At 52.2% G+C, this 21448-nt stretch overlaps 2 protein-coding genes across 2 annotated transcripts in view; both read right to left on the minus strand.

The window, feature by feature from the left end:
* Positions 1 to 1002: 1002 nt before the first annotated feature.
* The window catches only part of MED27 (mediator complex subunit 27), a 200405-nt gene continuing 179959 nt past the window's right edge, over positions 1003 to 21448 (minus strand). Inside the window, exons 7-8 of the mRNA XM_059926605.1 lie at positions 3639 to 3716; positions 1003 to 1563 (exon numbers count right to left, since the gene is read on the minus strand). Of these exons, the coding sequence (XP_059782588.1) occupies positions 1429 to 1563; positions 3639 to 3716 (213 nt within the window). The 3' untranslated portion in view covers positions 1003 to 1428. The remainder of the gene's footprint in view (positions 1564 to 3638; positions 3717 to 21448) is intronic.
* Positions 13345 to 13577, minus strand: LOC132368003 (TP53-regulated inhibitor of apoptosis 1-like). Its single transcript, XM_059926604.1, has one exon. The coding sequence runs from the start codon at positions 13575 to 13577 to the stop codon at positions 13347 to 13349; it is 231 nt and encodes a 76-aa protein (XP_059782587.1). The 3' UTR covers positions 13345 to 13346.

Consider the following 21448-nt stretch of genomic DNA (forward strand, 5'->3'; position numbering starts at 1 on the left):
TAACCTAAAATCACCCGCTGTGTGGAAGCGTTCCCGCGCTACACCATGCTGCCGCTCACACTACTGCCCCAAACTGGCCCCTGAAAGCACCGCCATCTCCTAGAGAGGCCAATGGTTCTCAGACTCGGGCCCGTATCAGCCACCTGCGGGGCTTGTTAACAACGAGGTTGCCAGACCCACCCTCAAGAGTCACTGATTCAGCCGTCCCGGGGTGGGGCCCAAGGACTTGTGTTCCTAATAAGCTCCCATGATGCCACAGCTACTGGACCATACTTGGAGTGGCACTGTTCTATCGCTTCCCCCATCACTAAACCCCCTTTATCCTCTGGCTCTTTTTAGCCTGGCAGGAGTAGGTGTGGAGGGCCTGGGTGGTACCAGAACCCAGATGGGAGTCACCCATTCTTCTGGACATCTTGGAAGGCAGCATCTCTCCGGCACTGTTCACCGCAAAGAGGACATTACTTGTCACCTAGGCTGGGCCTGCGGAAAGCTCTGGGGACTCCCCTGTCCTTCTCAAGACCTTCAGCAGGGCAACACTTCTTCATATAAACAGGTTATGGCTTTAAATGTTAGGGGCGAGGCCCTGAATAAACTCAGCAGACTGGGCTGGAATCTGTTCGCGGTAACATTTAGGACAAAACGAGACAAACAAGCCAGGCACGCCTGTCCCGCCCGCTCACACGTGTTCTGGCTGGTAACACAGGCAGAATCCCTTCCCTTTGGTATATGTGTGTGTGAATGGTTTAGTAAAATGAAACATCTGTGCACTTTTTCCCTCAAAAAGAACAATCCATTTTTCAAGCCGCTGAAACGTCTTTGAAATGGAATATGTGCCAACACTTCCCTCTCTCCCGAAAGCAAGAAACAGGGAAATGTGTCCTCAAAAAGAATTATTTCAAACGCAGACATTACTAAGTTATTTTTCCTTCAAAAGGCCCAGATCTGCTCACATGTGCACGGAACCGAACGTAAAAGGTACTTTAAGAAACCGGAGACAAAGTCTTGTCCTGGGTACAAAAGGTTTATTCCTTATAAAAATAAGTTATGGAACAAACCAAAAAACTCAGCACGACACAAAGGCTCATTCCAACTATAAAATGACTTAGAACATGGATCCAGGCGGGTCAATGGACTGGTATTGCGAACATTCACGGGAGAACATGCGGCCTAACTTCCGTATAGTGAGTCCTAAGACGGTCCCCTTGCCTTCCACGCGCCAGCTCAGGTGTACAACAGTCCCATTAACGAAGACTGAGTCTGCTCTTCAAGTTCGGCCTTAGCGCACGACGTGCTGTTTTGCGGAAGTGAGCGGGTGGCGCTACTGCTATCCGGGCCGCGAAGACACGTCTGAGCCATCACTATGACTGAGGGCTTGTCTGGGAAGGTGCTGGATGGGGGTCTGCGGGCTGGCCCGGGGCTGGGGCAGGGTCACTGCCGGCAGGTGTCGTGGAAGGCTTCGAGGGTTCGGAAATCCCTCCACGTCGGGGGAAGGCCATCTTGCAGAAACTTCCCGCAGCGCTGGCACGGGGCCTGGAACAGCTTTATGTAACTTCTTAACCAGGTCTAAAAAGAGAAGTGAGGAGAGAAATGACAGAAATGGGATCCGGGTGCTTCCGATGTCATCCTTCCTGTCAAGCCTAATGATCACCAGGATAGAGAGCTTGAGTTGCCTGTGACCCCAAGAGGTGCCCTGTGATTTTACAGAAAGCTCTGTGCCGAATCCACAAGGTCACAGCACTGCTGATTCTCAGTTCTGGTGCCCTGGGCCCCTCCCAACTAAGGGAGTTTTAAAATAGAAATTCCTACTCTCAGGCAGGCAGCGCTCCCGGAGGCGCAGCCGTGAACTACGGCGCAGCCTCGCGGCCCGGCGGGGGCAGAACCACGTTTCATCTGAGTCCCGAACATCAGCATCGATCCTGTCCTTGTTCACCACCCAGAGGTGGCCCCAGACACGTGCGGAGAGAGGGTGAGCGGAGAATTCCCCACTAAGGTCGACGTGCCTTCTTTCTAATCTGATTTCAGAGGGCACCACTCACTGTCACAGCGTGGCCCGACACACCTGGGGGGAGGGCAGGGACAACTTGGTGCCACCAAATAACATAATAAACGGCAAGTACGCACCGGAGGGGTTCAGAGTGCAGAGGTCCTCCGGGCATCAACATAAGGATGAGACTCTCATAACTCAATTCTCAAACTCAAGGAGACTCACAACCGTACCAACCCAAGCCCACGGCAACAGGCCAGCGAGTGAGGCGAGCTCCCACTGCGACGGGGGTGTGTGAATCTCGTCATTTAACATCCTCCTGAATCAGGCAAGAGGAAACTGCTCTTTGGAGAGGTCGGCCGAGGGGACGGATACAAACCCTTCTGCTTCGGCACAGCTGCCTTCCTGGTGGCAGACCGTGGCTCACCCACGCTGTCCCCCTTCCAAAGGCTAGGGTTCGAAGTTTTGGCAATAAACGTGAGGATGTCAGTGGATCATTCAGTCAAACTATTTATTCTTCCCAAACCCCAAAGTCAGTTACCAAAGGGGAACTGGGCATTACGACATGTTAGGTGAAAGAGCGAGTCTTTCTATCCATCCAAAAAGGAAGCGCTCGCTAGAGACTGCCAACTGAAGTCGTTCTCTCTACACGAGAGAACCTCTGTGCGGCGGCTCCGCTGAGCCTGCTTCTTCAGCCTCCCCAGCGTGTGAGCCGATCAGTGAGTCGGGCTGTATTTTCTGAGCAAGGAACTACAGGCTCCTGGAAGCCTAACTGTGGCAGCAAACGTGGCGAGGTGGATCGGACGAGCAGAACTCCGCCTGGCTGTTGGCACGGAGCAGGACTGGCTAATGGGCCCATTTTCTGAGCATGTCCTCTAACGGGCAGCCTTACTGGCCGGAGTTAAGATGGGAGCGTCAGCGGCAGTGAGAGGTGGAGCCTAGCGACGCGAGAGCACGAAGCCCTGTGAGCGTGGCGCTGAAACAGCTGGCCACGTCTGCCAGGATACGGTGGGGCCAGTTGTTGGCCCTGCTGAGACCAACTGGCGGGCATGCGATCAATCAATGAATTGGCTCCAGGGCTGGGAGCGGGGGGCAGAGGGGAGTCCTGATGTGCAGGACCGATCTCCAGCACGTGAATATTCTGGTTCAAGGTCAAGTCACCGATGGCCGAACAACTAGCTCGAGGAATTCTGAACGTTAAACGGGAGCTGGCGGGAGCCGACCCCAGCACACCAGGGGATGGCTGTTTCTGGGTCCCTCCCCATCCTGAGCTCTGACCTGGGAATCTAAGGAGTAGGGGTCTTGGAAGAACGGTGTCACTGTACCTGCTCAGCGCCAAGCACAGGGCCCGGCACAGATCAGGAGCTTGATAAATACCTACTGACTAAATCAACATTGGAAACTGCGCTGGAAGGTCACTTCTGAAACCACCATGTGTTCGGCAATGATAGGAAAGAAACACCAGCTAATTAAGCAGGACATGGTTTCTCCCAGATCTCTTCCCAGTTGAAAGGAAGTATCATTTCCAAACTGCACCGTCTCCCCGCTGCGAGGCCCTTGCGAGCTAAAGACGGTCCAGCTACCTTCCGAGCTGCCTGTTCTCACTTGAGGAGCCCAGGCTCAAGGGGGAGACTTGACTCCTTAAGCCACTTACCATGAAGGATCGGACCACGACGTCAGGCATCTGGGGCAGCTGGTAGTGGAGCAGGGCGGTGGTGGCATGGTCCGTCACCTGGGAACCAAGGACAATGCCTGGGTTAGAGCTACTCGGAACCAGCACAGAGAAAACAAGATGAAGGCGCTCTTTTTATACAACGTCTCGTGGAGGAAAAGACATCTAATAAAATCTGAAGTTTGAAAATTAGTTAGCAAAGTTGGGGGCAGGGAAGGGGAGGGGAGGTGCGTTGTAAGCAGACGGGACACAGGTATTCAGGCCCGGAAGCAAGCGAAGTGTGGAACCTTCCAGCAACTCCAGACAGGCTGCAGCACCTGAGAGAGGCGTGGCCAGAGGTCAGTGGAGGGGTAAAGAGATGGCAGATCACAGCGGGCTTTATAAGCCCCGCCACTGCGTGAAACACTGCCTGGACGCAGAGGCTCGTTTCCAACTGTCCACAATCGACTTCATCTTTACCCGGGAACAGTTTTCCTGCCAGCGTAACCGGGCTTTCTACTTCCTTTAATTCCCATTCTGGCTCATAATTTGTAGCCATACATATTCTGTGATTGTGACCCTGATCATTTTCTGATGATCTTTCCCTGATCCTCACAGATCCTACCGTTACCTTTCTGAAAAGCCGTGCCACTCCCAGTGTGGTCTCCTGTCTGACCAGCTCCCTGAAAGCTGTGGTCTAGTGGGCCATACCGACTGACCCATAACTCCCCCAGCAGGGCCAAGGGCATGACTGCTTTAAGTTCACTAGAGGCATCTGGGGACCAGATACAACATGCACTAGGTTTAAGTCCCAGCTCTGTCTGCTGATCTGATCCAACTACTCAATCCCTCTGGGTCTCAGTGTCCCTCCTGAAAAGCAAAGGGTTCGTCTAAGATCCCCTGTAGTTCTGATATTTGATGACACCGTGGATTGCTAATGCCTGCCATCTATCAGCAAATTAATAGATTATTCCTAATTTGATAGTTGTGTTCAAACTTATGGTTTATTTGATTGTCTTCATTAGGGGGTCTTGCCATTACAAATGTTGTGGTCAAAAAGCAAAATGAAACAAAAAACCCCCCGATAAAATGATTAACTTTGTGAACAAGAGTGAACACGGTGTGCTGACGGGCCTCGGCAGCAGTTAAGCAAACTGACCAGGTGGAAACCAGCAGGGCTGGTCCAGGTCCCGCACGGGGAGTCGCAAATGATCCAGAAATTAGTCCAGCTGTGTGTCCACACCCAAGGCCAGAGAGGCTACACCCTGAAGAGTGAGGATGCAGGCTCCCCAGTTCACCGAACCTCTACGATGCGATCTCCCCTGGGATAAAATGGTCACGCATGTGAAGTGCTTACCCTCCAGCCGTGCCTCAGGCCCGCCTGCCCCCTCTCTTCTGCTCTCCCCGGCCCCTGGACTGGCCCTCTTTCCTTCTGGACTTCCGTGGCCTGCCTGGCGGCTGGTGAACCCCGCTAGACGAGCAGCTCTGTGCAGGCAGGGATCACACTCATCCAGTTCGTGCTGTGTCCCCAAGGCCTAGAATATCACCTGGCATCTAGCAGGTGCTCAATACATATTTGTTGAATAAAGAAATAAACTTTAAAATGGCCACTCATCAAAGGCCACATACCGGAAACACCTGTACTGGCTTCATTGCAAATATAGCAATGGTTCACATATCCAACATTGCTGAGAAATTCTTACCCAAATGACTTTCAAGATAAATGGCACTTATTCCTTCAAGTGCAAAGACTGTTTTTATTTTAAGCGTTTTTGACAGACAGCTTTCTAAAATGAGCAATGCTTTAAAAAAAAAAAAACAGTAGAATGATAACTTGGCAAAATGGCGGGTAGTGATTGGCAGGGTGAAATGAACGGCTACAAAATGCAGCAAAGCAAACTGGGTCCCGATGACACCTGCTTAAAGCTTGGTTCTTACCCATCAAGATGCCTTGCTAAAAAAAAAAAAAAAAAAAAAAAAAAAAGCCCATACAAGTGCCATTTATAGGCTGATTAAGACATTCCTTACAATCACATTTGCCATTACAAAAGAAGCAAAGTTTCCGGAGAATTCCTTCTCCTGCCCCTACTGTTTATTTTACAAGCCTCTTAGAAGCCACACCCGGCATACAAGCACACAGAGCAGGTGTGCCGTGTGTCCGATGTCCCCCAGCTCCGGGTGTGCTCCTTTCCCAAGATGCAGAGGATCCGTCTCCAGTCCCTGGATGAGTCTAGATCCGTCCATTTTGGCACCTCGGGCACCTGGCCTGGGGCCCGATTTCCCAAACAGATGGATCACCCAGAGGCCACGTCCGAGGCTGGGAGGCTTTGTTTGACTGCATGTTTTCTTTGCTTTTCTTTTTACAATTTTTAGCAAGGATGACCAACATTTAAAATTCAGAAAATGTCCCCTAACTTGGATCCTCGGCTTCTCAACACATTGGAAGATCTGGAGGCAGTAACAGTGCACCTGCCTGATGGGTTGCTAATGAAGATTAAATCAGTCCAACCATATATGATGGGCCCTGTGACTGTGACCTGGCCCTGCCCACTGGCCCCCACAGATCCAAGAGGCCACCATCAGCGGGAGCTAAGGAGGGGCAGTGCCTCTGGGCAGGGCAGGTACCTGCAGTTTGCTCCGTGTGCCCAGTCTCACACCCGGCCCGCTTCCCTGGCGCTACCTGCCTGGCCCCTGTGGCCTTTGGATTTTAGGGCCTTTACCCAAACAGTGCCAAGCATCTCTGCCCCTCATCCTCCTGTTCGCTGGGTGCCTGGCCTGGCAAACCTGTGCTCATCTACCCCTCCCTTCCTTAGCTGACCTCTGGACTTGACCTCTTCTGGCTGAGTTTTGATGACTGCACGGTGCCAAGCCAGGCAAGGCATCATGCTAATTACAGGGACATCTAAGGCGCTCTTTCAGACCTGTTCCTCCTGTGTTTGTTTTCAGTAATGACTGGCCATCCACCCAGCAGCCTAAGCTGGAAACCTGGGCTTTTCCTCCCACTTGTACTCAAGCAGCCTCTTGCATTACAGCTCATTTATCTGGAATCCCTCTACTTTTTCCCAGTCCACTGGCTAAGCTTCCGCCTCTTCCTGTCGGGATGACCAGAAGAGCCCCAGCTGGTTTCCTCTGGCTGTGGCACCCAGAGGGGGCGTTCTGTGGCAAGGGATCAAGTCTGTGGCTCTGGAGGTGCAAACTCTGGCTCCATCAAGAACAAGACTGTTAACTTTAAACTCTGGCAAATTAGGTGGCAGCCTTGAGATGAGTGGTCGGTCATGAGATGGTCTCCCACCGCCCCCCACACACTCTTGCTCTCTTTCTGGGCTCTGTTCTGTCCCACTGTTCTGTCCAGCAGTGCCACCTTGGGCAAGTTACTTCATCTTTCTTAGCTGCAGTTTTCCCATCTGGAACAGGGGGATAATAACAAACATTACCCATCACCTGGGATAATTGTGAGGATTAAATAAAATAACGTGTGCATGCTGTTCAATAAATATTAGTGATTATTATTACTAAGCTCTAAATCTAACTATGTCACTTCCCCACTGAAAACCCTTTCAGAGCATGTGAATGCACTTAGGATAGAATCCAGAAGTGCAAACGTGCAGGACCTGGTCCGGCCTCCTCTCCCTGCACCCTCCCACTTCTGAGAAGGTTTCAGCTCCCCGTGCTCCATCTCCTCCTCCCTCGGAGCCCTCCCTCCTCCCCTCCCCTCCCCCTCTCCTGCTTGTCTCCTCTTCCTCTTTCTGGGCCTGGTCTAGATGCTTGTGCTTCCCAACCGGGTCATGTCCCTTTACTCAGATCTCGTCTTTCACAGCATTCCTCACAACTGAGCTTGTATAATTATTTTTTTTTTTGCGGTTTTGGTTTAGTGTCAGTTTCCCTAACTGGGCTGCGAACTCTGGGAGGCCGGACACCATGTCTGCCTAGTGCCTGACACGGAGGTTTTCAAGTTGTGTGTTGACTGAACGGATGATCCCTTCTGTCTCTGAGACGTCCAGGGAGACTGGCTCATGTGAGGTTTGGGGATAGAGACAAGGGCCTTAACGGGGTGGGGAGGGGGAGACAGGAGCTAAGGACTCCGGACCCTGGTCTACCCTTACTCTGCTGGGAATCTTGACTTTCCATCTGCTGGGAGTTGCTGGGGTTCACTGGCCGGTTCTTCCCTCCTTCCTGGCACTGGGGAACTTTCCGGTCTCTCCTGGAGTTGGGCCACGGGGCTAGTTCTGACCGAAGCATCAGGAAGCGGAAGGGGCGTGTGCTACTTCCACAGGAGATGGTGAAGAGCAGGTGTGGACTCTCCAGGACGCCCCTCCCCCTGCAATGCTGGGAGCCACACCCTCAGACGGTGGATCTGCAAGGGGGCGGAGCCTCCGTTAAGCCGGGTCCCAGAGTGACTGCGTGGAGCCCAGCCCTCCGACAACTCAGGATGGGCGTATGGTGGGAGCAAGAAATAAACTTTTATTGTTTGAACAAGAAAAACTATGAGGTCTGTTTGTTACAGCAGCCTTCTCTCTCCTCTTCAGACTGAAATACTGTACCCTCCTTGGATTATTCGTTTCCCGTCTAAAAGATGAGCCATGGCCTTTGCCAGGTCCACGAGTCCCGTAAGTGGCGGCCCACTCAAGTTCAAGCTGCGACCTAGGAAACCTCCAGAAGGGGGCCGCTTGAAATGTGGTTCACGGACCAGTAGCGGCAGCATCACCTAAGAATGTGCTGGAAACGTGAGTTCTTGGGCCCCAGTGTAGACCTAGAATCAGAATCTCTGGGTTGGGGCCCAGAAATCAAGCCGGCCTCTCCAGCTATTCTTAGCGATGCTAAAATGCAGAAAGGTGCAACTGTTACTTAGCACCCAAATCCCCTGGGGATCCTGCTACTGAGCAGCTGCGAACGCAGGTAGGTGTGGGGTGGAGCTGAGACTGGGCGTTTCCAACAGACCCCCAGGCCTGCCCCTGCTGCGGCTGAGGGGCCAGGCCGCTCAGGGGGCTGAGTATTCTGGGCCCTACGGGGAAAAGGCGTTTCATTCTGGGGCATGACACAAAGGACTACAAACCCAAAGGAGAGCCTGTCTTTTTCATGAATCACAATGAGCGATACTACCCAAATTTCATAACGGTGCCGCGGAAGGAGGGGTTGGGCGTGGTAGTGGTGAAGTATTTCCAAAGTGAAATATTTTCACAGTGGGTGGCGGTGGATAGGTAGGGTTTTCCTTCCTTCTGAAAGGTGCTCCTTCAGGACTGCGGGATAATTTTATTAACCTACGGTAGCCACATTAATGAGAGCTTATGACGTATGTGTCCTGCTCATTCAATCCCCACAGTAGCTGAGGCGGGGGGCTCCCCTGGGTCCATTTTAGAGACGAGGAAATGGGGATTTACAGAGCTTGGGAAGATGCCCCAGGCCACACAGCTGGCGAGGGGCAACGGCTGCGAGGGGCAATGGGTACGTGGGCCCAGACCCTGCAGGCCCGAGCCTACACCACCTCCCTCCTAAGACACCCTGGCCAGCTCTCCGGGTTGCTGATAAAGGCACATGTCCCAGGGGCCCCGGTGTCATCTGCCCACCACCTCCCAGCCCGGCAGGCAAAGTCTACGGCAAGCCAGAGGCCCATTGCCAGGCGCAGGTTAGACCTGCAAATGTGGCTGGTGGGTAACAGGCTTCTCAAGAGCAGAACAAACTGAATTAACTAGAAAACGTCCTTCTCCAGAAACGGCTGGAGTCGCGCACCAAAGCTCTGTTTTGGCATCTGGCTCCCAGGCAGGGCACCGAATCAGTTTTCACATTACTGGGCCGGCAATCTGGCCAAATTCAGCCTCTTTTTTCAAAAGGCCCAGTATATTCTCTTAATTGCCAAATGGTGGCAGCTTTTTCTAGTGCTGACATGATCGTTTAATTTCTTCAACTTCCCATCACCAATTACAGAAATATTTTAATAGAAGGAAACAAAGCTAATTTGCTATTACGTTTTCCCTCCCTCCCTCCCAAACTTCCCCGACTGGTTTTCAGGTTCCCGTGGCTGAACTCCAAAGCAGCAGGTAAGACATGGTTGTCAGATGTTGGAGAAATTCACGTGCAATGATCTTCCTTTTTGTCAAAGCATTCCACCTTCAATATTTTTTTGCTTCCTGCTTTTCAACAACAAAGTTGTTTTTTTTGCTCAGCATCCAAGATGTGGGAAAAAACAGGCCTGGGGCAACAACAAAAAATTGCTATTAACTAATTTAAATCGACTCTGGACCAGTCCAGCCTCGATTCGGGTCCCATTGTGATGCTGAGCTAATGAGATTCCCCTGGGAGATGAAAGCCACCCTGTCTGGCAGCGGAGGCCACAGAAGGGCACTAATGCTCCTGAGAAAGGGAGGCCATTCATCCACCAGTGAGTGCTGGTTTGAAAAGAGCTCGGAAAAGATCAAAGCAGATGGCGAACCCAAGGAAAGAGGGAGGAGAAGACATGAAAGTAACAGTCAGCCAGGGAGATAGGGGATGCGGCAAAGAGGAGTGGGGTGGGGGGGAGAGGCCGGGGGCGGAGACTGTGCTGAAACCAGCAAGGGCGGAAGAGGACGCGCAGGGAAAAACAGAGCGACTCCAAGGAGTATGCAGACACTGGGGACTTCGCCAAGAAATGTCCCGTTTCGTCTCAAGGCAAAGAGAAACTGCAGATGCTGTGGCTTAGTCTGGGGTGGGCACCTCCTCCCCCTCAATCCCGTCTCAAGGCTGGACTGCAGGTGATTTATTTACCTACAGTAGGGTGGCATTTCTATTGCTGCCAACACACCCACTTTGCTTTATGAACCTTACTTTCAGTTTTCTCCTCCACCAACCAGGGCTTACTGAAATTCCCTCTCCCCCAGGCTCAAAGAGGCAGAGAAAGAAGGTCTTCCAGCACCCGAACTGATGGGGAGCTCAGCTCAGCCGGGGAGAAAGGGATCTTTCAAGAGACCTTGGAATAGCTGCCAGTCAACGCACTGAAGAAGGAGGCTCCAGTCAAAACAACTCTCCCAAAGCTCCTCTACCATACTGTGTGCAAAGAGCTTCTGACGTCTAGAGGGTCCTTCGGAGATCAGGAGTTGTTTTAGCTGAACCCTAAGTGGAACCGCCTGCACTAACGGCAGGTATCCAAGTCGACGTCTACTGAGCACCAGCTCCGAGCAAGGGCTGGTCTACACCACGTGGCCCGGTGAGGAGCCTGGGCTTTGGGGCCAGACTGCACAGATTTGGATCTTGTCTGTCACTTAAGAGCCGGGTGACCTTGGACAAAGATTAAATGGGTCAGTGCAGGGAAAGTGCTTGAACAGTGCTTGACAAATGGCAAACACCCACCACATGGGAGTCATCCTATCTTTTCCTCACCATCCCGACGACCTTGGGATGGCACTACAAATGGAAGACAATTTCCATTCCAAGTGAGGGAGCGAAGTAACAGGGAGGTTAAGTGATCTGCCCAAGCCAAGCAGCAGAGCAGGGCCCTAGGCCTTCGGGGGACAGAGGCTGTGGGAGTGTGTGGAAAGGGGGCACATGAGGCCATCTCCTCCCTACTAGGGAACAGACCCCAAGACTCTCAGGGTAGAGGTGGGACTTGGTCCCAAGTCCGTTTGCTTGCACCTCAGCTCTTACCACTTCCACAGCTGTGCCTCTGCCTCACTACCAAAAGCTTCTGCCCATCTTAATCAACCACCTACCCTGAACCCAGCACCTACCCTGAACAAATCCCGACACAGGATCCTCAAGAAGATCTCAAGACTGAATGAGTCTCCCTGCCTTGCAGAATGAAGGGGGGAAACAGGGCAAATGAAAGCCGGCAGTGTTAAGTCAGGTGGGCAGGCATACTAATCAAGGAAAATCAAAAGTACAGTCCAAGGTGGGGGGGTGTGCTAGGAAAAGAGGGAACTCCCGCTGCTGTAGTGATGGCTCTGGCATACAGAGCCCCCTCTTCTTCCCACATGTGCCCTCCTTGGGCTGTGAGGGCAAAGAGAACGGGTTCAAGTCCAGCAAGACTATCTTCTGCTGAAGGTCAGCCCCTCAGAGCCTGGGTTTTATGGCGGCCAGACAGACTCTGTTCTTTATCCATAAGGGAAGAACAAAGGACAGAGTGGTGATACACAGAAAGGATCAGTGAGACGCAGGGATGGGACCAAAACTCTCCTAATATATTATCATCCCCCAGCAGTTTCCTCTTTTATTTTTTATTTATTTATTTTTTTATAATAACATTTGTTTTATTCTCAAGGCTCAACCAGACAGTTTTGTGGTAAGATTCAAGAGCCTGTAAGGTTTTGACTGGCTTGTGGCCAGGCTTACTTCAGGACAGTTATACTTAACTCCAGTTTGCTGCCTGGACTCCCTCAACTGGTTCCAGATATCTTTTGTATAATGGACCTTAACCTGTCAAAACATACATGCAGAATGTATTGCAATGACATGAAGGACTGGTCACATTAAATATGAAGTTATTAATTGGTAAAGTGGAGAAGAGATAATAGGACCTCGGACTTCTGTAAATCAAGTTTCATACTATATGGGCACATAAAAAAACTGAACCACATCACTCAGGATACGCAACTGTGGAGACTACATGACATTCTAACGTGTGTAAGTGCTCACCTGATCCTGACATTTTTGGGGGTCCCATTATATAAACATTTTAAGATATTTGTGTAGCTTACTGTGGAAATTTTAGAAACCAGTGGTTTCCATTTGCTATACGATACTACCTAGCTTAGATAAATCTCCATTTTAAAATGATAAAACTCCCCCCAGTGTATATATGGGGTGTGTGGGGTTACAGGGTGGTAGTTCCATAAAGTGCACTGAGTTTCAGGGGCAAATAATGATAGAAACTAAATGTTACAATTTGTTCCATCTTCACGATTACAGGCATTACAGGGCAGGGTGGGTAAAGGAGGCAAATAAAGTGAACTCTTTTCTCCCCCCATTTAACCAGATGCAGCATTTTGGCACTTTTATGATACACAGGTTGACTTAATTCATTTACTTAAGTTGAAAGCTGGCAACAGCAAATCTTTGCAATTTAGGATCCTCCTGCACAGCCACTCCAAGGATCTTTACTGCTGAACTACACCATGAGCTCTGAGATGGTGTTCACAGTGTTCTTGAAGCTTTCACATCTTAATATGAGATCCGACACCTCTTCTTATGGCAGGGAGCTGTTAAAAGCTGTCTTCCTCCTGGCTAACCCAGTCCACCAGCAATCTTAACAGTTAAGGTACTATATAAAAATAAAACTGTGCTCCCAAGCATTGATCGAAACTGTGCTGGGAACCCTTTCCAAAGCATTATCTCCCTGAGAGAAAAGAGAGATCCTCACCAGTTGCTTCCATGAACAATAACCCCAGTACAGTGTACAAGTAATGTCCTTCGAAGCATAACTCAGGCAACCTTGGTCATCCTGACAAGCTTATCAGCATTTACATACAAGATATATTTAAAACCGATCCCAGACCAAGTATTGCAACCATAATCCCATTATTTAGCACACTGAGTTTCTGCTGATGCCAAAGCCAGAAATTTCAAAGCAAAGAGTGATTTTTTCATCATCTTTTACAAATGAGAGAAAAATATCAAGAAGGAGGACAGGAAACTCCTCTCTCCTAAATTCATCAAATCGATGCTATCTTCACAGCTTTAACTGACACGATCCAGAGTCCTCAATTTCCTGATTTGAGGAGTCCATTTTCAAGGTGACTGTCAAGGTCAAGAAGAGCTTTCAGGCTTTTCTTTGCCATGGCCCATGAACTCCAGTCCTTCAATAGGACTCTCCTTCTCCTTTATTGCTTTCTGAACACACTGCTGGTAGCGCTTGAAGAGGTCGGTGCACGGGTCCCCGGAGCAGTCCCCCTTGAGGAATTTCTCGGCAAACCAGCGACTGAAGCACTGGTCGTACTCACGCTTCATGTCGGTGCAAGCCTCCCCTACGCTGTTCATGACGTCAGCGGTCAGTTTCCTCTTTTAAAAAGCAAGAATGTGTTGTATTTCGTGGTGGCCCAGGGACTGTCCTCGGGGATTCCTGAGTCCACTAAGGTTGCAGGCATCGTCCTGACTCGGTGCGGGCTTCCAGGCTGGAGGGGAGAGCTCGCAGTGCAGCAGCAGTGAGGCGTACAGACTCTGGAGGCGGTGCTGCCGGGCACCACCCACCAGCTTCTGGAAGGCTGTCTAGGCTGGGGGCCAGGACCTGTGCTGTTAAAAAGCGCCCCCGGGGGATTCTGATGTCAGCAGTGTTGGGGAACCACAGGTGAACGGGCCGCTGCAGGTCTCTGCCCACTTCCCACCACCAGGGGGCAGGACTGCAGCCACGCAGCGCGGGGTGGGAGCTGAGCCTGGACACTGGCTCCCGCAGCTAGGTGGCGCTCTTCCCAATGCAACGGACTAACGGCACTGAGTACATTATCTTACCGGCCAGCACGCAGCCCACGAAGCCCAAGCCCTCCCCGGCTGAGCTAGGAGAGCTGGGGCCTCTGCCTATTAAAAGTATGTCCCGCAAGATTAATAAATAGGAAAAGTTAAGTACAAGTGTTTAGAAGCTGCTTATTTAAAAGAGAAGTCTGGTAGAGACCCAGATCTGGCTCTCCTCCAGTCAATACCTGCTTCCACATACTATGAAGAGGAGCTTCTCTCTGGCCTGTATTAATGTGAACAAAAGGCAGCGAGGTGGGAAAGAAGACCCGGAGCTGTCGGGAGGCCGGGGTTCAGTCCTGGGTTCATCACTAATTATCTGGGTGACCTTGGCCGCATCACTCCCCCCGCTGGCCCTTGGTAAAAGGGCACGAGGCTGCGATCATTGGGCGCCTCAAGGTCTAGGTTTTCAGTGGACGCCACTGCAGGGCCTGACTGCACGCCCTGAGGGTACCTCAGTGCCGAGCTCCACCCTCAGGCCAACCAGCGTCAAGTGAAAGCCCTTTGTTCTTTTAAAAAGGACACGCTGATCCCAGCAGGGGGCACGGGCACCAGGTTCCTGCCCCCCTCCACCTGTTGCCCTGATGTGATGTCACGCGGTCCTCAATTTCTGGGCCAGTTACCAGGAGCTCAGAACCAGGGAGACGATCAGCACAGCACTATTCTCGGGAACCTCTTCCCATCTCGATGGGTTTCAAAGAGACTCTGGAGCACAAACTAACAGGCAGCAAAGCCAAACGTTTGTTACTTAGTCGTACACACGCTGGTCCTGCAACTCAAAGAAATATAAATAAACTTTCATCTGCTGGATATGCTTTAACGCTATACAAGGAGATTAATCCAAGAGTTTGGGTCTCTACTCCGGGTTTTGCCAAAGACAGACCCACCCTTAACGAGAGGGACACTAGGAATCTCTCTCCAAAGGAGAAAATTCTTTGTGGGTCTGGGAGTCAAAGATGTGAACCTAGTGTGTTAAATGTTTAAAGAGACGGCAACCCTGCCAGCCAATGCTGCTCCAAGGATGAGCACTGGTTTTATGAAGAATATTTAAAACAGTCCCCGAAGTGCTCGTTTCATAAAAAGAGGAACCATGATTATTTCAAAACTGAAGGCTATGAAGCCAGTCCTCAAAGTGCTGGGGGCAATGGGGGAGCAGCGCAGAGACTGGCTTCTAAAACTGGGAAAGAAGTCCAGGAGAGCGGAAGCATGGGGGTTTAGCTTTTATTATGCAGCTGGAGTCTCTAATCTGTACCCTGGATTTGTGTGCCACAGGTTCGGCGGGCTGAGAGGCCCAAGGAGGAAGCATCACGGTCCAGGGGGACTAGGGATTTACTTAGGCAGGATCGATACCTCCTTCTCTGCTGATGAAGGAGTCATCTGCATGGGCTCTGAAGGGCTTGTGACTGCCCACCGGAGCCTGGCAGGGCTGCTCGGGATGAGACCAGGGGCAGGGCTGTCGGGGCTGGAACTGGGGAGGGGAAGACAGACACCGCTGCTCCATCCTGCTTCGAACCCCTTGTCACAGCTCTGAGATCAAGCGCTATCTGAGAAGGACGGTATCTTGCCTGTAAAGTACAGAACATGGCCTGTGGCACAGAACAGGGCCTCCATAAAGGAGTTTTTGTTTGGCGTGAGGGGTTCCAACCCGACCCTCTTCAAAGTCCCAGCCAAGATGCCACTGATGCCCCAAAGGGAAGCCCCTCAACGCCCAGGACCCTTGAGAGCAGATTGGGCGGATCCTCCAGAGGCAGATGTGCCTCTCCCAGCACCCTGCAGCCACACCTGCAGGATCCTTCCCAACACCGCGGCACAGCGTATGCGGTCCTCAATGGCCTGGGACCTGGGTCCCAGCCTTGTCTCCCTCGAGCCCCACATCACACACCAGCGATACCGGCTGCTTTAGCAATCCCTCCTCCCAGACCTGCTTCCCTGACTCTGCTCAGCCCTCAAGCCTGGAATGCCCCGCCCCTGGCTAAGTCCTTCTCTCCCCTGGAGATCTAGGCCAGGGGCCTCCCCTCCCACCCTGGGCTCTCCTGTACCCCCAGCAGCACCCCATGGACCCTCCGGTCCTGCGCTTGCCCGACCTGTGACCAGAACACCCGCCTCGCCCCAGGCTGTGCTCTGCACTGGCTCCACTCACCCGGTAGGACCCCAAGTGAAGGAGGGATGAAGTAGGCAAGATGCTATTGATTTATTTTTGGCCGGTGGGGTTAGGGGAGCAGAATAAAAGGGAGAGTTCAGGGGTGGGAAAAGCTGAGGCCATGGGGCAGCGTGGGGAGGAGGGCCTGGATGACCAGGGAAACCTTAGGGTGGACCTGAGGGAGCTCTCCAGGGTCCTGACCAAATTTAAGCTTCTGCCAAAGGCCTTGTGCCAGGCCGAGAGGAGCCACTCACAAAAGGTCCTTCACGTTTCCCAGGATTAAGGAATTAAGGCTCTTTGTTTAGATGAACAAAAAAAAGTTCAATGCTTTCCAGATGGTAAAATGCCAGATTCTGCTGCTGGCTGCCAGGAAAGTCCAAGCCCAAAGATACCTGAATTGTTCTGTACCCACTTGGTGTGATGTTACTTTCTGCAGGAACAGCCTTGCAGTTAGAGAAACACATCCAAAGACGTCTGGGCTCCCAAGAAAATACAGACAATACCACCTACTTCCCCATTAAAACTGAGGCAACTGCAGGAGAAAGAAGAGGGACTGTGGAGCGGGAGCGAGCCCTGCCCGGGAGACGGCTCTGCTGCTGTGGCGCTGGGTGCCTTTGCCCAGCCCCTGCTGGGTGGGGACAGGTCAGGGTGGAACACATCGATCTCACGTGCCTTCTGTGGGTCACCAGAAGTGCCACTGGCCCTCTCAGGACACGAGGGACTGTTCCAGGTCCTGGGACCGTGACTGTACGTCAGCGTGTCAGGGCTGCCCACAGGGCACTGCTGGGGGTGGCTGTTAATTTGGGGTGCCAATTCCATGAGGCAGGTCCTCTTATGATCTCTGTTTACAGATGAGGGAACTGAGGCAAGTGAGGCCACACTGAGAGCAGCGGTCAGCGGGGGTCTGAACATGGGACAGCCCAGCTCCCAGCCACTGCCAGACAGCTCACTGGGAGGAACGTGACAGGAGGCCGGCCAGGACGGGGCAAGGGAGGGGGCTCGGTCTCACGGGGGGGCAGAGAGGCATGCTGCCAGGAAGGTGCCCTCAGCGGCGGGCGGCCTGTGGGGTGGTGGGAGGGGGCCCGGGAGGGCAGGAGGCTGGGCTTCCCAGAAGTAGCTGCTGGGTTCTGACCCGGGCACACGAGTCTCGGGCAACCCCTCGGGAAGAATGAAGGCGAGCGCTCTGCGCCTCCCTGATGGCAGAGAACCACAGACCGCTTCCAGCGGCGGGCGTGTGGGCGTTCCGGCTCCACTCTCACCGTCAAACTGGGTCGTGAGGCTCTTGGTCATCACCACCCTCAGCAGCGGTACAGGGAGCCCTGCAGAGGGAAGGTGCTGGGGTATCATAAGGGGAAAACAAATGATCAAATCTACCCCGGGTTTCGGAGCTTGTGAACATTCAAACACGGCCCTTAGGAGACAAGGTGGTGATAAAGGCTCTTCAGCTGCAGCGTGAGCGGAGTGATCCCCCCCACCCCCCGCCCTTCTCAGCCCCCAGGGACCTGGGCTAACCCTTCACAACGTCCCCTCCCCTCTTCCTTCTGCCGACCCAGCCCGGTCAGTATGGTCCGGCTCTCAGCTCAGGAAGGGGCTGCCCTCCGGGATAACCCTGGAACTGTCCGTCGCCTCTCCTGTCCCGAAGCTTGTCGACAGCCCAATGCTTGGCTCCTGCAGGGTTGCCACCTGTGCACCCCCTGCCCCGCCACTCACTGAGACCACGGACGGGAACCTCTCTTCCTTCGTGAAGCTGCCCCCCGGCCCTGCCACCGGTCAAAGTTGCTCCTTCGGCTTTCTGATTGGGGCTGCCAAGACACACGTGTGAGGCAGCGACAGAACACACAGAAACAGGACGCCAAGGCCACCATATTCGGTCCATCATACACAGGCTCTCCTCTTGGAGAAAGCTGGACAGCATTTGAGAGAAAAGGGGACCACGAGAGCAACGGGATCCAGAAAAAGCAAAGGGCCCTCCTACGACATGAGACCCCCTTTTGGAGGCTGAGGGGTCCCCTCTAGGCGCGGGGGCCTCTGCCGACGGCCTCACCTGGGCAGGGCGTCCGCCCAGGGCAAGGACAGAGATGTGGCCCGCTGCCTTCGGGCTCTCACCACAACCACAGCCTCTTCCGGGGCCTTATCTGTGCTGTTGGAAGAGGGGCTTCTGGAAGGAAATGGAAGTGAGCTGGGAGGAAGAAATTTGAGATGTTCTAGAGCATGAGATTGAGAAGAACTGAACGCCTGTTGACTGAGCCCCTCTGGTGACGCGTGACGCTACAGCAGGTACAGACACACAGCCACGTGGGGACAGCTCCCCTTCCTCGGGCTTGGAACGAGCAACAAGTTAGGTCTGCCACATACTATTTGGGTAGGCACTCAATTTATGCCAGGTACTCAGTGTCTCCAACATTTCAGAGAATTGGTCCTTCTAGGGCTCACGCAATCTTGTCTATTGACAAGCACCGGGTGGCCGCTTGATAGTCTGCCCCACAGAGGTCAGTGTTTGTATGGAAGCATGAACGAGGGAGCCAACAAACGAATGAATGAGCGAACGCAGGAATGAAGAAGCAGTGGCGGCCTGCTCAGAACATTACCCACCACCTGGCCACGGCTAAGCTCTGCACGGGACTGAAAGGGTTACTTTTCCCTCTGCTGCCTCTAGAATAATGACTGTGGACGAAGAACCGGACATCTGCGGCTACGACTTTTGTGCTTTGCCTCCAAGTGAAAGAGCTGCGACGCAGGTGCCAGTCCCTCCGACACCATCTCTCTCGTCCCCGCCTGCCCACCTGGGGCTGCACACACACTCCAGCTCTTTCTTTGGCCTCCCTGCCAAGATTTAACGCGGTAAGTAGCTGCAGAGTTGCTCTCGCTCTTCCGAAGTTACTGGATGAAAATGCCCACCGTTTTGAAGTTAGGAGGTTAAAGATCAAAACAGTGAGTGCCCCTGCAGAGTTTAAATGTCAGAAAAATATGAACACGCTTGAAACCTTTCCCGGCTCTTTGTGATTCTGCCCTTTCAGCCGGTCCCCCTTATTCCGAAGTTCCATTCTCTGAGTCTGCTCTGCGGGAGGCTTGCTGGCTATAAAAAGCTCCTTTGCCCTAGGACCGAGTGCAGAGAGCCTCCGGGACACCGTGGTAAATGATGGGCGCCTGTGGGCAGCCGCGGCTCCACGGCCAGCTGTCCCCAGCCCTCCACCGCCGGGGAAGGGGGCTAATGAGGAAGAGGGAAAGGGCTTGCTGAGAGCCCCCGTAACAGACAAAAGGCGGGTCGCATTTAGCTTCGTGTGGTAGCATCTGCCACGGGACCTCGTGTGCTCGTCCTTAACCTGGGGAGCCAGGCACAGCCCGAGGAGAATTTGGCAGGTGCGTGTTTCCATTCTCTCAGCGCCTGATGCTATTTTCCGATAAATAAAATAGGCGAGTGTAAGCTTGGCTTGGCTCTGCGAGGCAGTGTCCCCTCCCACCCCCGGCTTTGTCACCTTGAGGGAAAGACCTGGGAGGGCTTCCCGCCTTCCCATCAGGCCTCTCTCTGCGGTGGCCACCGCTGCTACTTGTGGGCAGGAAAACACACACAACACACAGTAACTGCAACTGCATAATGAGCGCCAAGGAAAGGAAGCGCTGGGGCCCTACCTACACCAGAGCAATGCAGGGAGACAGCTGCCCCGGCGCTGCTCACAGAGCCACGGTGGTAGCCAGTGTCCCCACCTCGGAGCTGGGGCTGGGCACCGTTCCGGCGTCTACCCACACGGTTAGGACACTTGGGAACCGTTTCCTGCCCGAGAATGACCTCTTATCGGTGACCAAGGGTCCTCCTTGACCTCGTACTTCCCCAGTCACTTTTACTCCTGTTCCAGGTTGAGTCTTTCTGGATCAGGTTGACAACTGAGCCTCCCCCGGCCGGGTTACTTGGATGGGTGTAAGCAGGTTGATGACGGGCAGAAGGGGACGTTTACCACTGTGCTCTCAAGCAGTGTCTTTCTGGGAAATGCTACAAGCAACATCAATCAGGACACCTCAAATTTAAGTGGGTGGACCGGAAGGAAATAGAATTCGAAGCAAAAGCTGACACTGAAAAGCAGAGTCTGGAAATGTGGCCACCTCATCTTTTCTTTTGGCATTTTGAGTTTGAAATGTTAAACATCATCCTGTCAACTGGACCAGGCCTTCAGAATCTGCAAGGAACACGGCGGTCCCAGCTTTGCTTTCAGGGCACAGTCTGGCTGTGGAACAGGGAGGGCTGCCCTCTGACCCGCAACATGGCCTGAAACTAACACAATGAAATAAGCCCAGTGAGGTCACCCCCCATCGTGATTCCATGTTCCACATTCCCCATCCTCTTTACCAACATATTCCGCAAGAACAAGATCCCAAGCCCCTTCGAAGCAACGATGATTAGTTGGAAAGCTTTACTGATAAAGGATTAAACTGAATTCTGTACTACACTATTTTCCAATATAGTCCTTAATTTGACAGCAAATAGACAGTGTTTCAGCAGGGAAGAGCACGGACTCTGTAATCCACTAATTCTTACCTGCCCCTGAAAAAGGAAAAGAACCTCAACGTCATCTGCCTTTTGTTCTCACCAGAAAGCACTATCTACTGTCTCCAAATTACGGTTCTTTAATCTAGTACAGGTCAGTCTCAGAGGTCAAGTCCATTTAGTTAAAAAATAGGTGAGGGGAGGGATGATAAAGGAACCTCAGAAAGGGCTCTGCATAAATACGGATAACATGCCATTCACCAGATGAGATGAAATTCCCATCTCTACAAATTCATCCATTTTTACTGCTTCAAACATGTTACATAAACTACGAGGAGGGAATTGGCGGGTGCTCCTAAATCTCCCCAACTAACCAATATCAAATTTTAAACACTGCTGCACTGTGCGTTTGTAGTTTTAAACAAATATAAAGAGTGCTTGGCAGGTTATTTTTAGGGGTGGTAGAATAAAAATATAGCACTTTCTCTCCAAATCTATGCTTCACCAAATCTGTGTTTCACACATTTTACAACTTCCTAATAAACTTTCTGCTTGCACTCAAAAATACTTAATACTACACAGAACATTAAAAAATATATTTGCCAAGGCAAGCCTGGGCAAGGCTCTCCCTCATAAAGGGTATCTGAATGGAAATTGGACATTGTTAAAATCCCAGGTTATGGGTCTGTGATGCTCGGGGTCCCTGAAGTCATTGCCCGCCTTTTGTGGAGCCAGAAAGTAACTCACTGAAATACCACAGAGGACACTAAGATAAACCAGGTT

Source organism: Balaenoptera ricei, chromosome 6, assembly GCF_028023285.1.
Source record: "Balaenoptera ricei isolate mBalRic1 chromosome 6, mBalRic1.hap2, whole genome shotgun sequence".
Taxonomy (NCBI): domain Eukaryota; kingdom Metazoa; phylum Chordata; class Mammalia; order Artiodactyla; family Balaenopteridae; genus Balaenoptera; species Balaenoptera ricei.

Excerpts from the sequence above, each read along its gene's own strand:
- LOC132368003 (XM_059926604.1), bottom strand. The coding sequence starts at position 13,577 with ATGAACAGCGTAGGGGAGGCTTGCACCGACATGAAGCGTGAGTACGAC.